Source organism: Martes martes (assembly GCF_963455335.1).
Source record: "Martes martes genome assembly, chromosome: 7".
Lineage (NCBI taxonomy): Eukaryota > Metazoa > Chordata > Mammalia > Carnivora > Mustelidae > Martes > Martes martes.
The window spans coordinates 53,941,446-53,968,947 of record NC_137894.1 but is presented as its reverse complement, the minus strand read 5'-3'; the positions used below and the strand labels follow the sequence as shown (position 1 = coordinate 53,968,947).

The 27,502-nt window shown below is 40.7% G+C and overlaps 1 protein-coding gene across 2 annotated transcripts in view; it reads right to left on the bottom strand.

The window, feature by feature from the left end:
• FMN1 (formin 1) overlaps window positions 1-27,502 on the bottom strand; it is a gene marked incomplete at its 5' end in the record, with an annotated part of 364,844 nt that overhangs the window by 248,764 nt on the left and 88,578 nt on the right. Inside the window, 2 exons of one of the 2 annotated variants that reach the window (XM_080809906.1) lie at window positions 16,745-16,862; window positions 18,480-19,844. In XM_080809906.1, the coding sequence (XP_080666032.1) occupies window positions 16,745-16,862; window positions 18,480-19,844 (1,483 nt within the window). Of the gene's footprint in view, window positions 1-16,744; window positions 16,863-18,479; window positions 19,845-27,502 lie in introns of those variants that run through there. The other variant, XM_080809905.1, reaches the window with a different exon arrangement.

The following is a 27,502-nucleotide window of genomic DNA, read 5'->3' as shown; positions in this document are numbered from 1 at the left end:
TCTTGATAGAATGAACAGAATGGATTATTTTGATGCTCGAAGGTTTCCCAGATACCATTTTTTGGAATTACTCTTTGATACCCTTTAGGGTTTGTTTTTTTTTTTTTATTTTAATTTTAATTTTTAATTTCTTTTCAGTGTTCCAAAATTCATTGTTTATGCACCACACCCAGTGCCCATGCATTATGTGCCCTCCACAATACCCACTACTGGTTTCACCCAACCTCCCACTCCCCTCCCCTCCAAAACCCTCAGTTAGTTCCTCAGAGTCCACAGTCTCTCATGGTTGTCTCCCCCTCCAATTTCCCCCAACCCCCTTCCCTCTCCATCTTCCCATGTTCTCCGTGTGATACCCTGTAGGTTTTTACACTTGAGGAAGGTACAACGAGATTTAGAATAGGTAACACTTAAAGCCTTTCCTTTAAAAATTGGGTGAAATAAATAAGTAAAATCTTTAAAAACTGGGTGAAAAGTACTCATTTAAGAGTACTCATGAAAGCTGAGAATCTGGAAAGTAATTTGCTCAAAATTACCTAACCCCCACTATACTCCTTAGAACATCCTTCTATGACCCCCAGTTTGAAGACTGCTGATCCAAACTGACTGGGTATCTTGTGAAAAAAGGCAGATTCATGGGGTACCAGATATCTGAATTAGTAGGTTCCCCAGACCATCCTCCCCACCCCACCCCCCCACACACTTAAGATGGAGGAAGAGTAAATTGGGGGACAAAACAAAACACATAAAATGTTAAACAATACTAAGATTTGAAAACTCAACAATAAAAGACCTATCATAAGCAGTACCTGGCGGCCAAGGAATTCAGAAAGGCTCCCAAGAGTGAGAGTCAAAGGCTTTCTGAAGGAAGCAACACTCACTGTGGGGGGTGGGGGGACCCACGGAGACATGACAGAGGTAGAATTTGAAAGACAAAAAGGTGGAGTTAAACAGTTTACCAATTTTGAAAGCTATGATAGCTGTGATATGGATTTTGTTGGCAAGGAAGGAGCAGTTGATGTTCTCAGAAGATAAGTGGCTAATTATAGAGACCCCGGTGGTATGGCAGTGGGTTATTTTGTCTGAGTGTTGCAATCATGACAATTGCTTACTGTTTAAAATAGAAATAGATTGTTGAGAATATTAATTTAGGTAAATTGGTTTTACGCAACTGAATTTACATGAGTTGGTTTCAGGCAAATTGACCTAGAGCTGAACATATTTTATCTACAAACTGGGTAATCTATAAATATAATAAAGATTACTATATGTCACTGTTAAGTCCCACATTCATTCAAGGCTGGAAAAAGATTTTAATTCAGATTATCTCATTTTATTCTTTAAGTAGCCCTGGAAATAAGTTTACAAGAGGTATAAGTCATCACTTAAAATGAAACCAAAGGGTCTACTGATTTTTATTAACTCTGATTCCTTATCACTATGTCACAAATAAAGATTTTTTTCAATGTATCCCTTCACAAGAAGATAGAAATCTATGATTGCCTTTATCATCCATTCTCTGGACCATTACAAGGAACTCCAAACTGGTCTTCCTACTTCCCCTTAGCAACCACTCACTTCCATCCCAGCTTCATAATTATCCTCACTACCTCTAGAGCAGTCTTACAGAACCCACATTTGGTCCTGTTTTTCCCCTGCCTAAAACCTTTCAGTGGCTCCTCCCATAATCAACAGACCAGGTTGCTACATAATTTCTCACCCCCAAAAATCTAGCCTCCAAGTCCATAGGCTTAACAATCCTGCATATCATTTCCTTTGTCTTATCTATCAGTCATAATAAACTACTTGCAATTCTTCAGACAAACCCTGCTCTACCTTTCCTTTGCATGTTTGGTCTACCTTGCCTGCACTGACTTATCCAACCTACTCTTCCAAATCTGCTCAGGAGGCCTGTCCTAATTACTCTAGGTAGGATTGATCATACTTTTCTATGTGGTCTACTATAAGCATTATAAATACATAATATATTGTACATACATAATGTATGTGTTTATATTCCTCAGTAAGAGCATAGAAGATTATAACAATCTTACAAATTGTTGTACTCATTTGTTTACATTTCCCCTCTCTACTACCCCGCTCTGTCACCTACCTTCTGCCCCTCCACCAGAAAAGGGAAAAAAAAAAAAAAAAAAAAAAAAAGAAGAACCATGAGTTGATTGAAAGCAAGGATCTTGTCTTATTCACCTTTGTATTCTAAACACTTATCATATTTACCAGTACATGGTAGATGCTCAGTAAACATTTGCTAAATGAATAAACATATTATTATTTGTACTTGTGCAATTAATAACACTGATGAATTCAACACTAATAATGTGCTCGATGTTGCTAAATATGAGTTAGATATAATCTAAGAGCATCAGTAACTCTGATGTCACTGCCATTTACCTGCACCTTCTAAGATTACAACACAAGATGGAATATGTGTTCTAACTAAGTCAAGAGAAATCCCCTAGGAGTCATCCTAGCCATGCCATGTACCTCAACACACAATAGCAGCTTTTTTCAAAGTTCCCTTCTACTTACCTTGATTGGTGGTACACTGAAGAAGAAATCCTAACATTTAGGAAAAGATAGCATCAGAATAAAACAAGGGGCAGGTCATCTGAAAATCATTTGGTTGTTATTTCTATTGTAACAAATCTAGAGCTTTGCTGCAGTCACCATATACTTTGTTGTTTAAAATGTAGGAAATGTCTCCAGAGTTCCCTTTAGTTTTCCTTATCACGATTTCACAGAATTCATTATTTTTGGTTATGACATTCTTATTTAAAAAAACCAGCAAACCAGCAAACCAAGTAACAAAACAGGATAATCTTAAGAATACTGAAATAGTTCCACACTAACAAATCTAAAATGTAATCACTAGATAAAGAAACTCACACAAATCAAATGTTCGTTTCAATAAATATGCCCCCGAATTTAAACAGCAAATTCAAATCACTGTTTGTGATATTAACTTAGAAACCCCAGTCTATAAAGAATGTTCCTTAACTTGATAAAGGTTATTGACCAAAAATCTGTGACAAACATAATGCTTAATTGTAAACATTAGAAGGAAGCCTATAAAATCAGGAATAATACAACAATGCCTACTATTCACTACTTATCCAGCTTTGTTTTGGAGGTCATAGACAGTAGAAAATGACCAGGAAAAAAGTTAGGTAACAACCTGTGTTTTATTTTCTACTGTTAAAACCTGATTGAAAATGGGCAGGGGATTTGAGTGGACATTTCCCCAAAGAAGAGACACAAGTGACTAGTTGATACAGGAAGACTCTGATCATTAGAGAAATGCAAATCAAAACTACAGTGAGATACTACTTCACACCAATCAGAGTGGCTACTATTAAAAAACAAGGAAAAAACCCAGATGATAGCAAGTGCTGGCAAGAATGTGGGGAAACCAGAACCCCTGTGTACTGTTGGAAGACATGCAGAGCAATGCAACAGTTGTGGAAAATAGTATGGAGGTTCCGCAAAAAATAACAGAATTACCATATCATCCAGCAATTCCACTTCTGGGTATATTCCCAAAAGAATTGAAACCAGGATCTCAAGAAGATATTTGTACACCCATGGTCATAACAGTATTATTCACAAGAGCCAAAAAGTGGAAGCAACCCAATTGCCCATCAATGTATGAATGATCAACAAAATGTGGTATGTACATACAAGGGACTATTATTCAGCCCTAAAAAGGAAACTCTGATACGTGTTACAACATAGATGAATCTTGAGAACATTATGCTAAGTTAAAAAAGCTAGTCACAAAAGACACATACTGTATGGTTGCACCTACGGGGTACTTAGTCAAATTCATAAAAACGGAAAGTAGAATGGTGGCTGCCAGAGTCTGAGGGAAGGGGGGAAATAGGGAGTGGTGTTGTGGGTATAGTTTCAGTTTTGCAGGGTGAAAAAGCTCTCGAGATCCACTGTGCAACATGAATATACTTAACACTATTGAACTCTACTTAAAAATGGTTAATGCCTATATATCTATTATGCAAACCATTATATGCTACAGATATAAAGTGTGAATAAATCCTTTTGAAGGAATAAAATGATAAGAAGTTTTTAGTGGATAAGATAGTAAATTTTATGTTATGTATGTTTTACAATTAAAAAAAACACAAATTGTCATGATTTGTCTATCAAAAAAAAAAAAATTTAAGGCTCTCAACCAAAAAACTAGGAGATCCAAGACAAGTATAAAGTTAGAATTAGAAACATGGAAATCACTTTGTTACACCAACAAAACCAATTTTAAAATGTAATGAAAAATAGAACCCGCTTATTACCAAATACACAGAAATTTCATGTGCACAAGCTATAAGAAAACTGTACGACTTTACTGATGAAAATAAAAGAAATCCTGAATAGGATCAAGAGATACAGTGTGTTCCTGGGTAGGAAGCCTATTATCAAGCGCCCTAATATTGATCTATACTGGAATATAATTAAACATAATAATGTAATATAAAATTCCAATTGGACCATTTCATAGATCTTGAGAAACTGACTTTCCAGGTCACATACAAGAGTGTATGTATACAAGTACCCAAACAAAATTTAGATGGAAAAAAAAAAAGAATTAAGGTGATTTGAAATTGCTAGTAATTAAATAACTTTAAAACTACGCCAACTGTAAAGACATAAAAATTGGCACAAGGACTAGATAAGCAAAATAACAAAAAATATTAAAGGATTAGAAATAGGTGACTATACAGAAAGGAATTTACATATGTGAGAGCGGGCACTCCACATCCGCAGAACAGTAACTATTTATTAAATGGTATTGGAGCAAGTAATTATCAATCTGGAAAAAACAAAACTAAAAGCAGCTTATATTTTGGCTTTACAATGTGCCAGGCATCGTGCTACGGTCTTTTTTTTTTTTTTAAGATTTTATTTATTTATTTATTTATTTATTTGATAGAGAGAGCACAAGTGCATAAGCAGGGGGAATAGCAGAGGAAGAGGGAAAAGCTGTCTCCCCGCCAAGCAGGGAGCCTGAAGCAGGGCTTGAACTCAGGACCCTGGGATCATGACCTGAGCCAAAGGCAGATATTTAACTGACTGAGCCACCCAGGTGCCCTGAAAAAAAATTTTTAAAGTGATCTCTACAACCCAATGTAGGGTTTAAACTCTTGACCTCGAGATCAAGAGTAGTGTGCTCCACTGACTCCACCCTTAGGGGTGGTCACACCTAAGGTCTTTAAATGCATTAGTTCACTGGGGCACCTGAGTAGCTCAGCTGGTTAAGCATCTGCCTTTGGCTTAGGTCATGACTCAGGGTCCTGGATGGAGCCCTTCCTCAGGCTCCCTGCTTGGCAGTGAATCTGCTTCTCCCTCTCCTTCTTCCTCTCTGATCTTTCTTGCTCTCTCTCAAATAAACAAATAAAATCTTAAAAAAACAAAAACAAAAACAAAAAAACCTTTCTCTAAATGCATTAGTTCATTGACTACTAAACAGTTTATAAAACACACACACAAACAAAGACACTAAGGCATAAATAGGTAATTGGCTTGCCCAGTTTGCCCAGTAAAGGTAATTAACTTGCTTCAATAATTGCTAAAGCCTAAAATTCAACCCCATGACACTAGATTCCACAGCCCAAGCTTCCTAATCATTACAGCACATGGCCAGGCTGGACACAAAAACAAATTCTAGGTTTAAATATATATATCAACATATATGTATGTTAGCTAAAGTATACATATTGTTACAGTTTAGGTTACTGAAGTCTTCCTTAAAACCATCACCAACAACAAATCCAGAAGAGAGATGACTGTAACTACATAAAACATAAAATTTCCATATAACAAAAGATGACACAAGGCAAACAATGTGGCATCCTGGAAACTGTGACTGCAATACATACAACAGTCAAGAGACTAATTCCTTTAATATATAAAAAGAGCTCCTACAAACCAGTAAGAATAAAGACCAATCACCCAATTTACAAGAGGGAAAAAAAGAGCAGAAAGTCACAAAAGATACAATGAAAAGATATCCAGCTATTCTAGTATTAGAGAAATACAAATTAAAAACAATACTATGCATTTTTTAAAGATTTTTACAATTTATTTGACAAAGAGAGAGAGAGAGAGAGAGAGAGAGAGAGACAGCGAGAGAGGGAACACTAGCAGTGGGAGTGGAGAGGGAGAAGCAGACTTCCGCTGTGCAGGGAGCCTGATGCGGGGCTCGATCCCAGGACCCTGAGATCATGCCCTAAGCCGAAGACAGATGTTTAACGACTGAGTCACCCAGGCGCCCCAATACTATGCATTTTTAACACCAGGTTGGCAAAAATTAAATGAATATTGGTAAAGTGTGAATAATGGACATTCTTATTTAATTATTTATTTAATTAATATTTATTTGATTATTTAAATATTATTAAATACATTAATATGTAAATACTTAAATTATTTAAGTATTTATATATAAATATATTAAATACTTACATTATTTAATTAGTATTTTATTAGTATTATGTTAATTAGTATTTAATTGGTATTTAATTTATTTAATTAGTATTAATTGGTTCAATATTTTATGAGGGCAATTGCATCCTACCTACCAATGTTCGAAAGGTGAGACTCTGACACAGCAATTCTACTTCTATCCTATCAAAGCACTCACGGGTGTGCACAACATAGATGCAAAGGAAGCCTTCATGAAATTGTTGTACAACAGTGAAAGATTCTAATAAAAAGATCAGGAGGAGAATAGTTCACTAAGTTACAATTTTACTGACTACTCTGTAGCCATTAAAAGAAAATGAGGTAGAATGAAAACGGCTCTGTATGTACTATCATGGAAAGATCTCTTTATTTTTCCAAAATAAAAACAGCCACGTGGTAGCAAGTTAGCAAGATACAAAGTTGAATACAAGGTCAATGAGTGAGAGAGTTTCTAACAAAAAAGTCAGAAAGTGGAATTTTTTAAAACATATACTCAACTGCATCAAAAAATTGAGAATACTTAGGAATAAATTTGAGTTTAAATGAAATTGTGTAAAACCCCTACAAGTAAAACTGTATCACTGAGAGAAATTAGAGAAGTCTGTATTCAAGTACATATTTTTATCATGGAAAGAGATTTATGGAATTAAAAACTCAGTATTGGAAAGAGGTCAATGTCATCAAAATCACATCAAATTTGATAACATTCTAAAATGCATATGGAAATACAAAGAGCTGAGAATGACCAAAGTAAGAGGACATACCAGCAGATCATCACTTATTACAAATTTATAGTCATTAACACAGTGTTCGACTGTTACAAGGTAAGATAAGCTTAGGGAATGGTGGAACAGAATAAAGAGTTGGTGTGGTCGGGCAAGGTGGGTTTTTCAGGAAAACCTTTAAGATAATTTGGGTATGGAAAAAACAGACTTGATGCCCCTCCTTCAACACATACACAAAAATTCATGCCCAGAATATTGTAGGTCTAAATGACAAATGGAGAGCACTACAGTCTTTCAAAGATTACTTAAGAGAATATTTTCGTGACAGAGTTAGGGAAAGATTACTTTAAGGTGGCTCAAAATGCCCTAACCGTAAGGACAAGACTGAACTAAAACTGAGAATCTCTATTTGAAAAAGGCTCCATTAAGAAAGGGAAAAGATTACCTACAAAGTGGAAGAAAACACTTCCAACACAATTAACCAAAGAACTCACATGCAGCATATAAAAAGAGCTTCTTTAAAACATAATAAAAGACGGACAATTTATTAGAGTCGGACATGTGATTGAACAGTGAATACCCAATGGGCCAAAAAGCATCTCAGAGAATGCTTGATCAGGAAACACAAATTAAAATCAGAATGGCTCAAATTAGAAAGACCAACCACACCAACTGTTGGCAAAGATATGGAGCAACCAGAACTGTGTTGTTCCGGTGGCTGGAGTGTGAATTGTTACCATGATGAAAACAAATACAAGAAAATAATCTTGGAAGCCTTAAAAAACGAACAATTCAATCAAAAAAGAAAATCACTGAGAATAAGGTGATGTCATTGTAGAACAGGATCCATAGTGAGTCAATAAGTATGACTATATGTAAATACAGCTTTGGGAATGATAGCAGACAGCATTTGATTAAAGAATATTTTTAAAATCAATTTATAAGGGTATAACATGATGCTCAACTTTAAGTGTGTAGTTCAACTCAAAGTTTGCAAGAATCTGCAAACCAGAGCATTGTTTTTTTTTTTTAAGCAGCATTTTTATTTGCTTGCAATAGCTTCACTAAGCCTTGGCAGCATTAAAAAAAAAAAAAAATTACAACTCCCCTTTTTAAATGTTTAGGAGTCAAAAAGCCAACATGAAATGACCTAGTCAAGTTTTGTGGCTGTGAGCTGGTATGGGACACCTATGATCTCCTTTATTATTTGGACTGACTCAGTCGGCCCCATCTTTTATTTTTTTGAATAGCCATCCTAATTCTTTTTTTTTTTTTTTAAAGATTTTATTTATTTACTTGACAGAGAGAGAGATCACAAGTAGGCAGAGAGTCAGGCAGAGAGAGAGGGGGAAGCAGGCTCTCTGCTCAACAGGGATGCTGAGGCAGTTGCGGGGGCTCCATCTCAGGACCCTGAGATCATGACCTGAGCCAAACGAAGGCAGCGGCTTAATCCACTGAGCCACCCAGGCGCCCCAATAGCCATCCTAATTCTTTTTTTTTTTTTTTTAAGATTTTATTTATTTATTTGGCAGACAGAGATCACAAGCAAGCAGAGCAGCAGGCAGAGAGAGAGAGGAGGAAGCAGGGTCCCTGCTGAGCAGAGAGCCCGATGTAGGACTCGATCCCAGGACCCTGGGATCATGACCTGAGCCGAAGGCAGTGGCTTTAACCCACTGAGCCACTCAGGTGCCCCTAGCCATCCTAATTCTTAAGTGCTGCTGCTCCCCATGTGTTTCTCTTACTGGATCTTTAAACCTCAGTGCATTGGCAGGAGAAAAAAAAAATCCATCATGCTCCAGCCCCTCCCTGATTTGAAGAGGCTATTCCTCTCTTACCCTTATAATTCCAGCTCTTATTATCTTTATCTTTCAGGAAGTCACAACCTCTCATATGTAAAATGAATACGATCAACTCAATGATTTCTAAAATGTTTGCAGCTGTCAGTTTTTAATGTAAAATTTCAGGTTCTATATTTTAATCTCTCCCTTTTACTCCTCCTGAGCCAAAGACCTTTACTCATATTTCCTGGAGCACAACATGAAATTCCCAAGACGCTGGCCCACATTTTGGGATTCCCTCTGCTTCATATCAAGCTTTAGCTCTTATTTGTGTTGGAAGAGTCCAGCTCCCTCCCCACAGCTCCCAGCTGTGAGCAAGTAGAAGCCTAACACACACACATTCCGATCCCCTCTCATTTCCCAGTACACCCTATTTCTATGGCAACAAAATTTAAGACTCTCCTGTTTTTTAGTCTGTACAGCTTCCAGTTTTCTGAATTATCACTGTAACTCCATGCAAGTGATGGTGACATGTCACAAAGCCCTAGAGAGTACACAATGAGCAAACCTATTGCCTATACCATGAAAGGAGACACTTGCAATCATTTATCCAGAAACAGGACATTAAAGGAAAAATCTAGTCATAGCTAATACAGCGTGCTAGCTATGAATGGAGAAGTTTTTTTTAAAGTACAGTAAGGCCAATAAAATATTCAATGATATTTATAGCTCTCCCTTGCTGATGAGGCAAGGATGTCTGACTCACCAGGAGGGACAGTGAGCAGCTCTATCCTTTATAACCAAGGGAACCCAAATAAGAAACAAACCAGAAAGTAGGCTGATTAAGTTGAGGGATGGGTTGTTTTCCTATCTGAACCAGAATATTCTAAGGAGGGATGTTCCCAAGCTCTGCTAAGGTTCTGAATGGTGTGAGTAAGCCCCAGGAAATGCCACATGTGGCAACAGCTTGCTCACTCCCAATAACCACGCTGCCATGCTGGGTTGGCTCTCTTTTCTACAAAAGCCATGGTGCTCACTCTCAGCAGGGCAGCCCATAGGCCTTCCCTCAGTCCCAGGCTGGGTCTGAGCTGCAGCCAGTGGAGGGAAGAGCTTTTCCAGATGAATATGGGAAGAGAAACCAAAACAGCATAGTTCATTTTATTTCAGAAAAAATAAGTGCTTTTCTTCTGTGTATTTTCTCCATGGGTAATTAAGTCACTGCCATTTCCCAAATAGTACCATTTTAATGTGCAATACCATTTGAATGTAAAACTCACAATTGTTAATTTCATTTCCTCTCAGGATGCTGAGGCACAAGCCATGATGATATGTTTCACATTTCTTAATAAATAATTAGGTGTTTCAGGTCCTCCTTCATAATGTAAAACAGGAGATGAGCAGGAAAACCCAGCTCTGGGCTGAGCTTCTGTATCCAAGGTTCATCTAGACCTGGGAACCTGAGGGGTGGGGGAGGACAGGAGAAGGAGGGAGGGCTAAGATGGCAGTGAGGTAGGGGGAGGAGAGTCTAAAATGTATGCAAAATTAACTGCAGTGTCTTCTTCCATAGCTTTCTATCTTCATTGGGTTTTTAAAGGAGCCTCAGAATGTTCAGAATCACTAACCAGAGTGAAAACAAAAGTAATTTTCCCCTGCTATTAGGCAGTCAGTCAGTCAGTCCAAAATATGACCTTCACTCAGTCCAGCCCTGGCCTCGGACCTGGTGTTATTTGAGCCACTAGATTTTTAGGAATGCGTCTGACTTTTAGAAAAAATGAATCATGAGATACAAATTCATATCATGCTTTTTTTTTTTTAAATAACATGCCTAGGAATATATTTAGAAAAAATTCAGACAATATTTTTACTGAGTCAAAAAAGAAAATTTGAATAGTTTTAGAAGAGGTGTTCTCAAATAGATACTAAGCATTTTCAAAATCTCAATTCTCATTTCTGCCTTTACATTAATTCACAAATTAATGCAATTTCAGTGAAAAACCCAAACAGATCCTTTGGAAACCAAGGTAAACTAAGGTTTTCTGGAAGAATAAACAAGCCAAAAACATTTTCTTTAATTGCATAAAAACTTGAACAGATCCTGACATGTATCTTAATGCTGAAATAATTAAGATAGCTATACAAAATGGAAACATAAAGACCACAGAAAGTCCTCAACAGTCCCACTCTTAGCATAGAGAGTAACTAAGCAAGAAGCCTGCTATAAGTTAGCACCTTGGTGGGGAAAGAGTGGTCTTAGAATTCTACCTCAAGCTATGCACCAAACTCAGTTTTTGATATAAAATGGAAGAAAAGAAGGAAAAGTTAGGAAAAAAAACCACTTAAGCAATTTGAAAATATAGGAAAAAAAACCACTTAAGCAATTTGAAAATATAGGAAAGTTCTTAAGCAGAAAAAAAAAAGTTATATATTAAAATGAAAATAGATTTGACTATATATAAATATTTAAAATGTTTTCACATTGGACAAGACAAGTAGAATTAAAGATGAATGATAAAGATGGAAAGTTTTCTCATTGTTTTAAAAGTACTGTTTTCAGGGTGTCTGGGTGGCTCAGTTGGTTAAGTGTCTGCCTTCAGCTCAGGTTGCAATCCCAGGGCCCAGGGATTGAGACCCATGTGAGGCTCCCTGTCCAGTGGGGAATCTGTTTCTCCCTCCTCCCACACAACCCCAACCCCCATTTGTGCTCTCTCTTGCTCTCTTTCTAATAAATAAAAATCTTTAAAAAAAAAAAAAAAGTACTGTTTCCATACTGAATATATTTACATAAAAATTAACTTTGGCAATAAATATATATTGAATACATTAAGGCTTATACCCTTTCATTTAGCAATTCCATCACAAGAAATTTATCCTAATTAAACATTTATGAACAAAAATATTTACAGAATTGTTATTTCCACTTTTATATTATAATACCTTGAAAAACTAAATCTCTATAAATATAATCATGGTTAAAATGTAGTCAATAAAAAATACAGTCACATTTTCAAGTGTGAAAAGCAGCTCTATACAAGATGATCAAAAAGCTTTTAAGTATTCAACTCACATAGGCCTTTCATAATTCAAAATGTTGGCAATGGTTTCCCTATGAAACAGAATTACAGGAAGTTTCTTTTGCTTTGTGGTATTTCTGGCTATTTCCAAAATTCATTATTTTATTTTATAAGATAAGGAAACATTTAAAACTTAGAGAAAAATTTCTGAGATCAGTAAACAAACTCTCTATATTAAGGTGATGAAGGTATTCACAGAGCAAGGCTCTGAATGATGGCCACTATATTTCCTATGAACCCATTAAAGCAGAAGACATAAAACTTCCACAGGATAAAGAACAGGCCTTTTTCTCATGCCATTGTGTTAAAGCCTGTGTGGTCAGGTGTGATGGAGTTAAATGTGCGCCAGTCCTCTGTGCAGACTAAGAGACATACGCCCCTCGTTGACATAGAGTCTGCTGCGAGTGTAACTGTGCTGGGTATCCTGGGTTTGCTAATCCAGATCTACCTTTTCCCTTTCGGGGCCCTATTCTGGGCCCTGTTGTCCTAACAGAATGGCAGAGAGTGGCTCCCAGTCCTTGGACTTGTCTTTGGATTTGGCCATGGGAGTGATGGTGGGAGACAAGACAAAGAAGAGAGTCAGACTATTTATTTCCTAGCTCTTTTCCTGTCGAGTCACTGGGGATCGGCTGCATCCCTCTACTGAGGGCCACAACTCCTGCTGGGCAGCCCTCACCATACAACTCAGCCTCCCTCTGAAATTTTGGGTTTCCCCAGTGGCTTCTCCTACCCTTGCCCCTTAAGTCTAGGGCTTTCAAAGTTTCTGTCCATAGAGCCAGATGCTGCTCCAGCTCTTAGCGCTTTCCCTAAACCCTCCCCACGCCTTCGGAAAGAGTTCTAAATAACTCTCAATCCAATCAGCCAGTTTGAGTCCTTCACCTGATTTCTGAAAGCACCCTGGTTGGTATATTAATATGTGTAATTTTTTTAAAAATAAGGCTAAGTGCAGTTATCCTTCACAAACCAAAAAGAAGACAAAAGTGACATAATGTGGCTTAGATAAATTTTTTCATGTTTGAGATAAAAAGAAGTTCAACCCTGTGTTAATGCTATGATTCAATGATTCTATGATACCAAGGTTCTTGTGCCTTATGGTTTTGTTTTGTTTTGTTTTGCAAGTTTCTAAACCTTGTATCACCTCGCCATGTACAGAACAGCATATTAGAAGAGAAACAGCAGAGGGAGACCACCGGTTATCTGTTTCTCACGAGACGAATTGCTTCGTCATCAATACAAAGGCAGACATTTTTCTTAGGTACCCCCTTGTATGTTTCATGACACACCATTTCACTTTGTTGTGATGGAGTTTTACTTTGCCCTAAGCTTCAAAAGCTAATCAAGTTTACTGCATCCAGATGATTCTGGTCTTGCAGCAGTAAAGGGACTGGACTCAACAGAAGTTGATTAGCCATTTAAGGATATGAGAAGCCCACTGAAAGAGATTCCTCCTTAAAAAAACAAGATCATCCTACAAGGTTGTTTCAAGACCAACTCCTACACCCAGGGAAGGAAAAGACAATTCTGAGAAGAATATGGGTTCTGTCAAACGGATTGTTCCAATCTCATTCCCCAGGACTGGGGAGAGGAGTAGTGCTCTTTTCCGTCCAAATTATCCTGAGGCATCCCAAACACAAAGCAGAACTGCACAGATAAGAGTGTAAGAAAGCAGAGCAAGAGGGACGCCTGGGTGGCTCAGTTGGTTAAGCAGCTGCCTTCGGCTCAGGTCATGATCCCAGCGTCCTGGGATCGAGTCCCACATCGGGCTCCTTGCTCAGCAGTGAGCCTGCTTCTCCCTCTGCCTCTGCCTGCCACTCTATCTGCCTGTGCTCTCTCTCTCTGACAAATAAATAAATAAAATCTTAAAAAAAAAAAAAAAAAAGAAAGCAGAGCAAGAGACGGGAGAGAGTAATGCACTCTCATTTGAGGAGAGAAGTTCAGGCTCAGTAAATTAACACTGGGGCCCTTTACTGAGGAGAAGAGGTCAACTTCAGCACCAACACCAAGTCCTGTGTGCGATGGCTCTGATGGGGGCTAGTGATTCACTTGGCTGACACATCACCAAAGTTCCAAGTGCTCCTATCTTCATGGTGAACACAGAGTGATCAGAATGGCACTGAAAGCTCTGGTGGGCCAAAGGATTTACCCGCCAAGGGAGGCTGTTACCATATCAGCAGCTACAGATGATGCTGATGCTTTGGAAGTGGCACAGAGAGCCTCCTTAACAGTGGGCACCAGCAGCGGCGGGCAGTTACCCTCAAATGACTAAGAGAACTTTGGAAGCCTTAGTTTAAAGGGACAGGTTCTCTGATATCAGTTTTCTTTTTATCTGTGAACAAAATGGTGAGTTTATAGTATTGGGTGATCTCCTAAGCCTGCAGGGAGGGCTGGGGGGGGGGGTGGACACTGAGTGACAAACTGTTTATAAAGGAAACTCCAAGCACTGGCAAGTCTGAAGTGGCTAAGGCCAGCATAAGGACACCGGGGAACTCCTGATGACAAAGACAATCTTGTTCCCTGCTCTGCCAAGGATTGAGCTTAAATGCCGATACAGAACTCCAACAACACACTTGAAATAGGAATGCTACATTCTTGTATACCCTAGGAAAAAATAAAGAGCATTGCAGATGTAAAAGCCCAAGACTTCAAACACCTTGAAATATGTCTCATCTAATTTCACTGTCTCTGTGATCTCTTCAGAATGACAAATTTCATATGTCTCCCTAAAGGCAGGGAAACCAAAGGAAATATCACAAAATGCTTGAAATAATAAACCAACAGTTTTCTCGACAAAAGCTTAAGGAAATCACAAAGAAAGTGTTAACTTCCTCAAAATCAGCAATAAATGATAAGGCAGCCCTACACTGGTATCAAGTGATGGGGTAAAAAGAAGTTTACTGCAGGCACAGTGGCATCTTATTCTTCTTTGATACTCACCAAGAGGAGAGCAGCTCCTAGAAGGTGCTCAGGAACTGAGCACTAGCCTGGGAGCATAATAAGGAAGCATTGCCACTGTGGGAACTGGCTGGGGACTTGGAGGTCTTCAGACCACCGTCAGCCCTCTCGGTCACTGTGCTATCACAGCTCACCCAGCAGCCCTATCATTATCTGTCCTCCCCTCCCCCATCTCATCCAAGGCCTTAGAAATCTCTGAGAATACAGATTATGACAAGCAAAGACTGGGAAAGCCACCGATGAGGTCAACCACAGTGTTCCTCTGAGCTTCTGGAAATGGACTAAGGAATGTCTGCAGAGATATAAATGCCCCCCAAACACTACTTGAAGTGGATTGAAAACCCATTTACGGTATTGAGTTAACTTCTCTACCTGGCAAATGCTCATCATGACAAGGAAGACTGCAGTGATCTACTGATAGGAACAGGACTTGGAGCACCAATATTAACTAGGAATAAGAAACACACAAGCATTGTGGTTTTTCATTAAAGTAAACTTCAGTACTTTTAAGTGTGCAAACTGTGCCAGATCATGACAAAGAATTTGGTGGCTGGTTCATTGACTGTAACCACAAGCACTACAATTTTGGAAAAATCAACTGTAGGTAAAAAGACTGGAACAGAAATATATATATCTCTCTATATATACATATATAGTTTTTTTCACTAAAGCCAAGATACTTTTCATTCTAGAAGTCAAACACTGCAGGAAAAAAAAAAAATGCTATGGAGTAGCTGATGTCTGGGGATAGTCAGAAATCTGCAGTTGGGTAAATGGAGGCTAAAAGCCATCGGGCTGTAAACTGAGGTTTCATTTGCCAACTCAAAATGCATCTGTGTTCTTAGTCACTGAAGTAACTTATGATACTGCAGAAAAACCACGAATTACTAGCCCACCCCTAATTTGATCCATTTCCGTCTATTAGTGAATAGGAACAGAAAGCGTTTTTCTCTCTGATGGAAAGACTGATCCTCATATACACACACACCCTAAGACAACCAGAAAAAATAGAAGCCTGCATAGGTAATCTTCCAAGGAAGAAGACAAAGACCCTTCACCAGAGATGCACAGACACATCTATTCATTTAAGATACACCGTCTTCTAAATCTTTTTTTTTTTTAATTTCATGTGAACTTTTCAGTTACAGTAAAAATATCTAAATGGCCCATTCCGTTTTAATATATTCAAGCAATGTTCCCGGGAAGGTTTCCAGAAAGTTAGGTTGCTTTAAAATTGGCCATGCATTAAGTAAAGCTTTGTCTCACCAAAGGGAAAAAGTAACTGATACAGTCTCTGTGCATTCACTCCACACGAGGTTCTTGGAGTTCCAAGGCGTTTTCAAAGGGAGACGAATCAGACTGCAGCTCTGGAGGCACAGACGAGGCCTCTTTGAGCAACCCTGCCAGCTCCCAACAATATGAGAGCCCACCACCTGCTTCCTGAGGAATGTGAAATCGACCTGCTCTGCTGGCTCCCCAAAGGTTCTCCTGCTTTCTGCACCGGCTGCCCTTCACTCATTCCCTGGTCTTCACCTTTCATCTCGAGGAGATGCAGTAATGATAACTGTGCAAATGTTCCCTTGAACAGCGCAACCAAAAAGAAAAGCCTTCAGCCTTACATTTTGCAGGGAAACAAAAACTCAAATTCTGGGAGGACCAAACTAGCACTAAAAGCCACGGCCGTGAAGGATTCATTCCACGGGTACCTGGCTTCTTTTCACATTACCTGCTTCGGTGTACTTCAATCCCACTTTTTCTTCTGTGTCTTTTGTCTTCGGGGGTGGCCAGACAGCTTGGAGTCTGCCCGGAGTCCTATCGTCCTGCTCGGTAGGGCTATGGTCAGGCTGTTGAAAAAGCAGGTAAAGAAAAGGACACGTTACATGAAATGTGGCCACGGTGAATTAACCCCTGAAGACATGCTGCCTCTAACTCCAAAATTAATTTTAATGGCCAGTTGCATGTTGTGCTCATTCACTATAATTGAAACATCTCCCTACAGAGTGACCCTTTTCCAGAAAGGTAGAATGATCAGTAAGGGTGGAAAAAACAACAAAAAACAAAACAAAAACAAACAAACAAAACCCTCAAGGCCAAGTATGATACAAACATTAATAGATGATATTCATCATATAACTTTTTTTTAAATCACCAAAATTGAGCTGAAGATACAGTTATAAATGCACTATACATAGGCACATATATAGGGGTGATTATACATGTATCCCAAACCACTCCAGGGTATTTTATAATATAAAGACTAGTTTTGCATTTTCCATAAACACCAGTTGTATATGGGTCAAGAAACATTTCTCTACGCCCTTGACATTGCTGATTTCCATTCCTTTTTCTCTCCTTTAAATAAATGTCAAGGCCTTCATATTGAAGCCATTTTTATAGGGGTTGATTTTTACTACTCAGAGAATGCCATATTGTGTTCAATTTTCAACTACATCCTAAGAATGTTTCCAGAATATTTTTAAATTTTTATTGCCTCAACTGATCAACTATAAAAGAGGGAATGATAATTAAAGGCTGAGAGATACTAAAATTCTATTGTTCTTACGAACATTTAAGATCTACTGGACAGGGGTTTGCTAGTCTTTATAGATTACCTGAATTAATCTCCTTAATAGTAATACTAGCTCACTAATTAGATGGTTACCATGGGCTAACTTCACTTACTCTTCACAACTACCGCATGAGGTAAGGGTTATTTTCTTCATCTTGCCGGATGAGGGGATGGAGGCTCTGGGTGATTGAGATCACCTGACCAGTAAATGGTGAGTTAGAATTAAATGATTAAACCCAGTGATCAGGATGCCTTGTAACGAACATGGAACATTTTAATCATATCATAAACACATACTTCGCCAAATGACAGACTTTCAAAGTTAAAACAGAGTTTTTGCAGAGGTCTAACTAAGAGGTGAGGAAATGTGGGCTCTCTCTACAGCATCACTTCCTCGTGCTGCTTTATTTTTTATAAGAACATCTACTATCGGGGTGCCTGGGTGGCTCAGTCAGTTAAACATCTGCCTTCAGCTCAGGTCCTGATTCCAGGGTCCTGGGATCGAGCCCCGGTTTGGGCTCCCTGATCAGCGGGCAGCCTGCTTCTCCCTCTCTACCGCTTGTGTTCTCTCATGTTCTCTCTCTCTCAAATAAATAAATAAAATCTTAAAAAAGAAAAGAACATCTATTAACGCTTAGAGTGACAGTTTCCCCTTTCTGCCCACACATCTTTATGTATATCCCTCTTAGGACCCTCCAGAAAAATAAAAGAAAGACAGAAATCCCTAGTTTAACTCCATACTCCTTGCAGGGGCGATTTGATCGTAATCCCCTTTCACCTAGAAAAGAGTCACTAACAATAGGTAACTGGGACTCACTTTGACAGGAAAGATGAAAAAGAAATACAGCAGCATTGCATCTTATGACAAAACCCCAAACCCAATTCTACATACGCTTTTGGACTCAGAGGGGCCATCGCCCGGCCTTGACCTCGATCTTTCAAACACAGCTCTTAGGGACTCCTTCTCATGCTTCATCTTGCGCTTGAGGGCTTCCAGCTCAGATGTGTCAGCTGTGGTCCCCCTTCTGGGGGGACGGACAAATATGGCTTTAAAGGCCTCAAGGGCTGTCTCTGGGGGCTTTGGCTTGACCTCTCCACCCTGGGTCTGGGCTCCGCTAGGGCCTCCCTGGCTCTCCTGGGCAGCACTGCAGCCCATCTCCTCCTTCCTGGGCTGCTCAGGATCTTCTGCCTTCACCTCTGCTTTGGGCATGTCAAGGACGAAGAGCTGAGAGAGCTGCTCCAGGAGAGTGGGAGTGGCCTTCGGGTCCGTCGTCTTCTCCCCAGCCTTCACGGTCTGAGGCCCTGCCTGCGCTAAGGACTTCTGAACGGGCTGTGTCAGTTTGAGCAAAGCCAGGTCGCCATCCTTTGGTTTAATTTCAGTGATGGTCTTCCCTCCCTCACCTGTGGCCCCCTTCTTCAGCACACGAAGCCCGCTGAAAAAGGCCGGAAGCTGGAACGACTTCTCTCCGGTGACTTCTTTGTTAGACGAGGCATCCTCGGTGACACCGACACTCACGTTCTGGTCTGTTACCACGGGGAGGACTGGGGAACTTTCTTCGGCAGCTTGTCCTTGCGTGGGGCCGTGCTCTGTCTGGAGGCCACCATTGTCAGGTTGCGGTTTGCTACTTATCTCAGGTGGAGTCCTTTGAGGCCCTTCTGTACAGAGCTCTGCATCATCCCTTTCCCCAGGGGTGCTATTTTCCCTACAATCACGTGGCTTTTCTTTAGGATCCTGAGATGGCTCAGATAAAACACTGGGGGACTGTGGGCGGCTGGCGTGGCTCCCCTCTTCTGGCTGCTGGCCACCGTCATCAGAGTCGGAATCGCTGGTGGTGTTCACAAGAGTCCCACGAACCAAAATGACATTGTCTCTCTTCACACTCTGAGCACTGAGGGGAAGTGGCTCTTGACCAGGAAGAGAAATCCCTGCCTCTTCTATTCCCTGATTTCCCTCTGACTCCGTCTCCACCCCTGCAGTCTTGCTATCATTTCCAAGGTCAGGTGGAACCTGAGCCTCTGCCTCCGGCGGCTGCTCCGAGCCCTTGCTGGGATCACCCAGCTGAGGTAAACTGTGGAATGCCTTCAGCACTGCGGCTTCCTCGTCGGGCTTCACAGAGTCCAACTTACTTGTAAACCCAAACAAAGTTTTCATAGAGAACTTGCTCAGGATCGACTGAGCCACTTCAAGTCTGGCTTCAGGTTTTTCTGGTTCTGAGACATCATCACTGCCATTCAGAGGGTCTCCAGCGTCCTCCATGTCTAGGCAATGCCCTCCGTGCACGTCCTGACTTTTGTCACGTTTCCCTGCTCCCTCAATTTATCCGCACCATCGGCTCTGAACTTACAGGACAGAGAGCAACAGGACCCGGCAGCCTCTCAGGCGCGGAGCAAGCACGCTTGGTCTCTTTCAGGTCACTTACTGGGCCCTCCTTCCGGGGTGTGTGCGAGGATGGAACGCCCAGGGCCAGCTGTGAGAAGCCCGTGGAGCTTTCTGCCCAGACGCAGCAGAGGCTGCACACCTTACTACACACGAACTGGGGAGGCTGCTCCTCTGGGACTTCCGTATTTATTTCCGCGGACAAAAGGGTTTTTGTCATAGGGAAAGTCAGCCTGCCCCCAGTCATCCCGGCCCAGGACTTCACTGTGAGCTCCGCCCCAGAGCCTCCCTGTAGCTTTCAACTTCCTCATTGGTGAGCAAGGGAGGCTCCAGAACGTGCTGAGCCGGCAAGCAGATCCTGACAGCCCTTGACCCCCCATCCCCCCGCCCCCCCCCCCAGCAGCCCAAGAAATTCAAAAGTGAATCAGCAGAAATTGACGGAAACGCTTTTGAGAGGCTCCCTCTTGCCATCTAAATTCTGGTCAGAAGCCTGTGCTCCATCCAGGCCAAAAAACCTAGCAGCACACACGGATCAACCGTCACTTACAAAACCCAAAGCAAAGAAATGCAAGTAAAGGAATAGATGATCTCAAAATGCCCAGAACTCCCCCAAAACAGTAAATTACTGCTCTTGAAATTTTTTTTGTTTTGTTTTGTTTTGTTTTTTGTTTTTGTTTTAATGCTTTCTTCTGTTTCCCTGCAGGTTTCATGTGGAATGCAGATTTCAGCTGCTGGGGCTGGGGGTGGGGGAGTGGGTGACCAACAGGACTGGTTTCAGATTACTGCTGTTTTAACTCTGCCCATGTGTCTCACTGTTCCACAAACAGGTACTTAGGCAAGCACGCCCACCACGCCCAGTGTCTACCAGCCTTAGGCGGGCAGAGTAAACAGCCCCAGCCCGCCCGGATGATTACGCTCTGTGCCAACCTCAGGCTTCTGCTCAGCAGCTCTAACTTCCTGGTTTCCTTAGGAATCCTGGTGGCCGAAGGGCACCCCTCTCTGCTTCAGAGATCCAACCAAGTGAAACCTGGCATGCTACAAGGTAACACACAACCTGCCTTGTTAGGCAAAGCGATTCAGCCAAGATCCCCAAGGAGCCACATTCCCCTAAAGGGCAAAACATCTGAAACGTCTCGGTCAGTCAAGTTTCTATCACAGACCCAATTTGCCTAAAACAAGAACAGGACGGATGAAATCACCACCAAACATCAGCTCAAGGTAGTTTCCAACACTCTGTATGCTGAGAACACAGCAACCAAGGACGTGGAAAAATTGCAGCTGTTTCCTAGCAGCATAGCTAGCTGCCTCTTGGGACAGCTTCCTGTCGTACCTTAAGGTCTCAGTGTTTTTCAAATCTGGTCCAGCCAGGAGGCATTTAGCAAGCACCTGTGATGGCCAAGTTCCTGCGCTGGATCAGGACAGTCAAACTGGCTGAAAACTAACCACCAGGTCTCTGACCAAAGCTGCAAGAAAACTGAGCCCAAGTGTTCAACGCAAACAGCAATTTATTCTGCAAAATAAAAGCTGTAGCCATAAGCAAAACAGCACTGTTATTGGATGTGCATCAGGGAGCAGCTGTGAATAGCACACCGAAGACTTGAATCATGTTCCCCCGAAAGCATTAAGACTGGGAAATTCTGATTGCAACACATTTCTAGCAATGCCTTCAATGTCTTCTTCACACAGAAGAGTGAATATTAGACTATCCCACCAACCCCTCTGGGAAAGTTAAGACATCACTTCCGGGTCTCTGATTTGGCCTTGAGTCCAAATGGAGACTTTCCCACTTGTTCCTGATGCTAGTAGGTTTGGGATGACTCATTACAGCATGCTTAATCAAAAGGCCACCACAACACACAGAAATTTATCAGCACCATTTACGTCTTAGAACAGCTTCCTGTGCAGAGGAAATGCCCCTCGATAAAAATCAGACTTCTGCTTCTTCAAGATGGAGGAGAAAAGGAATCCTCACACCACATCATAAGTCTGTCTTCTTCTTCTTTTTTTTTTTAATTTATTTGACAGACAGAGATCACAAGTAGGCAGAGAGGCAGGCAGAGAGAGAGAGAGAGGAGGAAGCAGGCTCCTCGCTGAGCAGAGAGCCAGATGCGGGCCTTGATCCCAGGACCCTGAGATCATGACCAGAGCCGAAGGCAGAGGCTTTAACCCACTGAGCCACCCAGGCGCCCCAGATCTGTCTTCTTAAGAACTACACAGACCATCCAACACAGGAGTGTGGGAAGAGACATGACATCTATTTTGTGTTGTCCTTTTTAACTGAAAGACTCCATTTTCTCGGACCTAACTAATTATTGATTTCCAGAATAAGTTTCTGAGCTGGCTTGTGTACTAGTCCCAGAAAAGACACAGGAGTCTGTGTCAGGATTCTGTGACACAGTAAGAGGCTCTCCCCATACAATTCCCCTCCATTTATGAAGCATAATTCTATTACAAAGATGTATTCATCCAACCACCGCTTTTAAGCACCAACTGTGTACAAGGCTCTGGGGGTATACAGACAAAGGAAACTCTAGCCCTCTACGTTCGTGAAACATGAAGTTTAATAGGGGAAATCCGCCAAGAAAAAGGTGACACTTTGTTCTTACACTGTAAGTACTTCGCACTCTAAATTCAGTCTGACTCACAAGAGGTGAACCTAAAACAACTCTGAATGAAAGCAAGCAGTGACCTCTAAATAGGAGGATAAGAAAGAAAGAGCAGCATGGTGATTCAAACACGTCTTCGACTACAGACTCTCTTGTACTATGAGAAACGTGACTATTGCTGGTCATTGAAGGAACTGAAAAATGCTGGCCCATGATGTTCAAATAAGAAGCCTGCAAATTTTTTTAAACCATTTTACTTTATTTTTCATCATGATAAGTGTGCTCTTTAATCCCCATCCACTGTATCCCCCCATCCTCTTACCCACCTCCCCAATAGTTTATTCTCTATAGTTAAGAGGCTGTTTCTTGGTTTATTTTGTCTGTCTGTGTCTCTTTTTCCTTTGTTGATTCGTTTTGTTTCTTAAATGCCATGAGTCAAATCATATGGTATTTGTCTTATTTTGCTTAGCATTATACTCTCTAGCTCAAACCATGTTGTTGCAAATGGCAGGATTTCATGCTTTTCTACAGCTGAGAAATACTGTTACATATAACAGAATATTTATGTTTATATGTTAGACCACATATATGTGGTGTATATATCACAAATATATATTTTACAGGTAAATATCTATACCACATATATATATGGTTAATTATATATATAATTACATATAGATATGTATCTATATATAGGTATATTATTATACATAATAATTATATATATGATTAATGGATAAAGTATATATATTTATAAATGAATATACATATATATATATATACACACACCACTTCTTTATCCATTAACCTATCAATGGACACTAGGACTTCTTTCATATTTTGGCTACTGTAAATAATGCTGTGATAAACATAGGAGTGCCTGTATACCTTTGAGTTAGTATTTTTGTGTTTGGGAAGGAATACCCTGTAGTGCAATTCTTAGATTATAAGGCAGTTCTATTTTTAACTTTTTGGGGAACCTCCATACTGTTTTCTGCAATGGTTACACCAATTTGCATGCCCACCAACAGTGCATGAGGGCTTCTTTTCTCCACATCCTCGCCAACACTTCTTGTTTCTTGTGTTGTTGATGTTAGCCATTCTGACAGGTGTGAGGTGATATCTCATTGTACTTTTGATTTGCATTTCCTGGCTGATGAGTGACGTTGAGCTTCTTTTGGTGTGTCCATTGGCCATCTGTATGTTTTCTTTGGAGAAATGCCTGTTCATGTGTTCTGCCCATTTTTAATCAGATTATTTGGTTCCCTTGGGTATTGAGTTGTAGCCGTGCTTTATATGTTTTGGATATCAACCCTTTATTGGATATGTAATTTGCAAGTATCTCCTCCCATTCAGTAGGTTGTCTCTTAGTTCTGTTGTTTCTTTCACTGTGCAGATGCATTTTATTTTAACATAGTCCCAATAGTCTATTTTTGCTTTTATTTCCCTTGCCTCAGGAGACATATCTAGAAATATACTGTTACAGCCAACATCAGAGACATTACTGCCTATGCTCTCTTCTAGGATTTTTAAGAAGCCTACAAATGTGATCTTAGTTGATTGGTTTTGAAAAACGAACCTACTTAATGCTTTAACATTTTCAGGGGGAAAAATAATCACTTCTGGACATCATTTATCTGTGTCTTATTCTGTGATGCACACTTTTTAAATGCCTACTACACAAAACCAGTACCAGCCAAGACTTTTTCCTTTACAACCTCCCCTGAATCTCTTTTGTTTTTTACTGGTCAACGGCAGGTCACCCCAAGATGGACCACTATGGCATGAAGGTTATTTTGTGTTGAAGGCAACTGAGACTTGGCAGGCTCAAGAGAAACTTTTGCTCCTCCCTTAACTACACACAGAAGAATCTAAATTGGAGGTCTTTCTCAGAATAATGGTTATTCCCAGAGATAAATTTTACCTGAGTGACCCATCTGTATGGCAGGACAAACATCTAGTTACCAAAAATCTGCTCTTGTTGCCCTGTAAATTGCCTGCCTTCCCTTTGGAGTCCCAGACCCCATCCCCCTTCTCCTTAGTTTAGGGCAACATATATACCTCATTTTGCCTACCTTTGGAATTATATCTTTCTGGCTTCCCTGTATGTACAAAATTAAATTTGATTTTCTCCTGTTAATCTGTCTCCTGTCCATCTGATTCTTAGTCCAGCTAGAAGGGACAGGAAACTCATGCTCCTTGACAGTTCTAACCTCAAGACCCTTAAACCCTATAATAGCTATTCATGTGCAAGAGGCCAGATAAAGTGGCCCAACTTAGACAGCTAAGTTAAAATAGCATTTGACCCTTGTGATGTTCTTTGTAACTATTTGTTAAAAACAGTAAGTACCGATTGTTAAAGCTCAGGATATCAGATATCGATTATAAATATATATACTTTATTCATTAACTGATTTGTTATAAATAATCAGGGGCACCGGGGCAGCTCAGTCAGTTAAGCATCTGCCTTTGGCTCTGGTCATGATCTCAGGGTCCTGGGATCAAGTCCCACATTGGGCTCCCTGGTTAGCAGGGAGCGTGCTTCTCCCTCTGTCTGCTGCTCCCCCTTGCTCATGCTCACTCTCTCTCAAATAAATAAATAAAATCTTAAAAAAAAAAAAAAAAAGAAAGAAAGAAAACCATTGGTACCCAGCTACTTGAAAACTGGACACATATTTGTGTGGAGAATTTACTAGAAGTGAGTTCTCCATGTTTCTCCCATCTCACCAACCTCTCAGACTGAGGCAAAAGGCAACTGTTCTTCATGATAAGAACATCAGTCCAACAAATTGATACCTGGTGAAATAAGTCTTCAAGAGTGATTGCAACGAAAAAGGCCTGTTGCTCCAGAGCCGTCAGTAGAACCCAGCTTCTTGGCTCTCGTAAGATTAGAGGAATCACCATTAACAAGTCTTGTTTAAGTCAATGTGCAGAAATTGGACATCGCCTAAAAGAAAAACCTCCTAAACTCCTCCCAACTTCTACTCTTTGCAGCCCTCCCCCACATCATTCTGTTTAGATAATTCCTCCCCCAAGTCTCATGAAACCCCAGAAAGGCCAGGGAAAAGTAAAGCAAGTGAGGTTAATTTCAGTGTTAGGTAGCCCGATTCTCCTCCTATTTCTCTTACTCAATTTACTTCAAGTTCTGGGCCTGTTTTTAATGACTACTTGCTTGCAGCTTCTAAATGGTTCAACTAACTTCATGTGATGATTGTTTGAGAAAAGTAGAAAGAAGTTAAAATTACTAAGGGTAAGTAAGGGTGTAGAAACTATTTCTGTGGAAGACATGTTTAGATCAGTGGACTGGGAAGAGTATGTAAACTATGGATAAAAATGTGTGTGGGATAATGGGTGGAAATGGGTTTTGGGGTTTCAGAAGGGTGTTTTACTTAGTACGTGAAGTCTGGTATAAATGGTGAGATCTGAGGAAATTAGGACATCACAAGCCCTCAAAAAAGACACTTGTTAAATGAACGACATCCTAAGAAAGGAGCTTAGGATTCTGGAAGAATGTGGGTAGAATTAAAGTGCTGGGAAGCTGAATGGGACTTCAGAAATATTAGTAATCAACTACTTCAACATTCTTGTTTTAAAAATGAACCCATTTGAAGTCAAGCAAAGCTAAAGAACTGGTACGAGTTCACACTACTTAAGTGCAGCAACAGGATAGGAAACAAGGTACCCTAACTCCTGTTCACCTCCCCCCTCCCCACTGCCCCTGGCCTGTGAGCTTACCTTCTTCCCAAACAGCACCCTCCTTATGTTTGTTCTCCACATCTTCGAAATGGGGTCATGAGACCAAATAAAAGACAAATCTAGAGACCTCCTGAAGCTTCCCTTTCTGTTTCGGGTTTGTAACATCTTCCCTCCCTTCATGGTGGAGCTCCTCCCTGCGTACTAGCACAACACTTACAACAGCCCCTCTAGGTCAGCCTAGGAGAAGCCAGCAACTACTCTTACTAATTGTTCTTAAAAAAGAACAACAGCAACAGGCTGCACCTGCCCCTCACTGACAGTGAGGGAAGGGAAGGTGTCAGTGATTAAGGCTTTTTTCCACTGAGCAGTCCTACTGTAAAATGTTTTTAAGACTGGTTCCATGGAGCAGCATCAAATCTTCACGGGAAATGGGCCGAATGCTGGTAACAAACTAAAAGACTGTGAAAGTTAAAAAGGAGAGGCCGGGGCATCCTTGTGAGGATGTAAGCAAATAAGATAGCAGTGTGTCTGTGGTCTTTCAGTGATCAGGAACCCCCGGGCAGTGTGCACTGTTAAGCTCCTGGCTGTGGGTCTTGGGCTCACATCCTACTCTGCTCCTTCAAGAAGCTTGACATTGGGCAAGCAGTCTCTGCTTCGCCTTCCTCACCAGGATCCCGGGAATAAGAAGAGTACCTACTTACTGGGTTGTTAAGAGCATTAAGTGAGCTAATATATTCGGTACTCTCATCAGTGCCTGTACATAGTAGGCACTATATGGGTATGAAACACTTTCTTAGCAAAGCAACAACCTTCTTAGAGCCATCAACCAGCATCTAAGAGATTTTTTTTTAACCTTATCAGTATGAAACAAGTATTTACTGATGATCTGATGGGCCAAGCAGGAAACCACCCCTCTCAATTCCTTCCACAAATGCACTTGGGTCCTTTGGTTTGAATGGGATTATTTGTTATGGAGAGGCCTACTGAATACAACACCTAACCATGCTGCAGCTGTGCCAAGAGTGAATGGAGCGTCGAAGGAAATCCTTTCAAGGGATCCCTTTGGGGGTGCCTGGGTAGCTTAGTCATTAAGCCTCTGCCTTCAGCCCAGGTCAGGATCCCACGGTCCTGGGATTGAGCCCTGCATTGGGTTCCCTGCTTGTTGAGAAGCCCGCTTCTCCCTCTCTCTTTCCCCCTGCCTGTGTTCCCTCTTTCCCTGTCTCTGTCAAATAAATA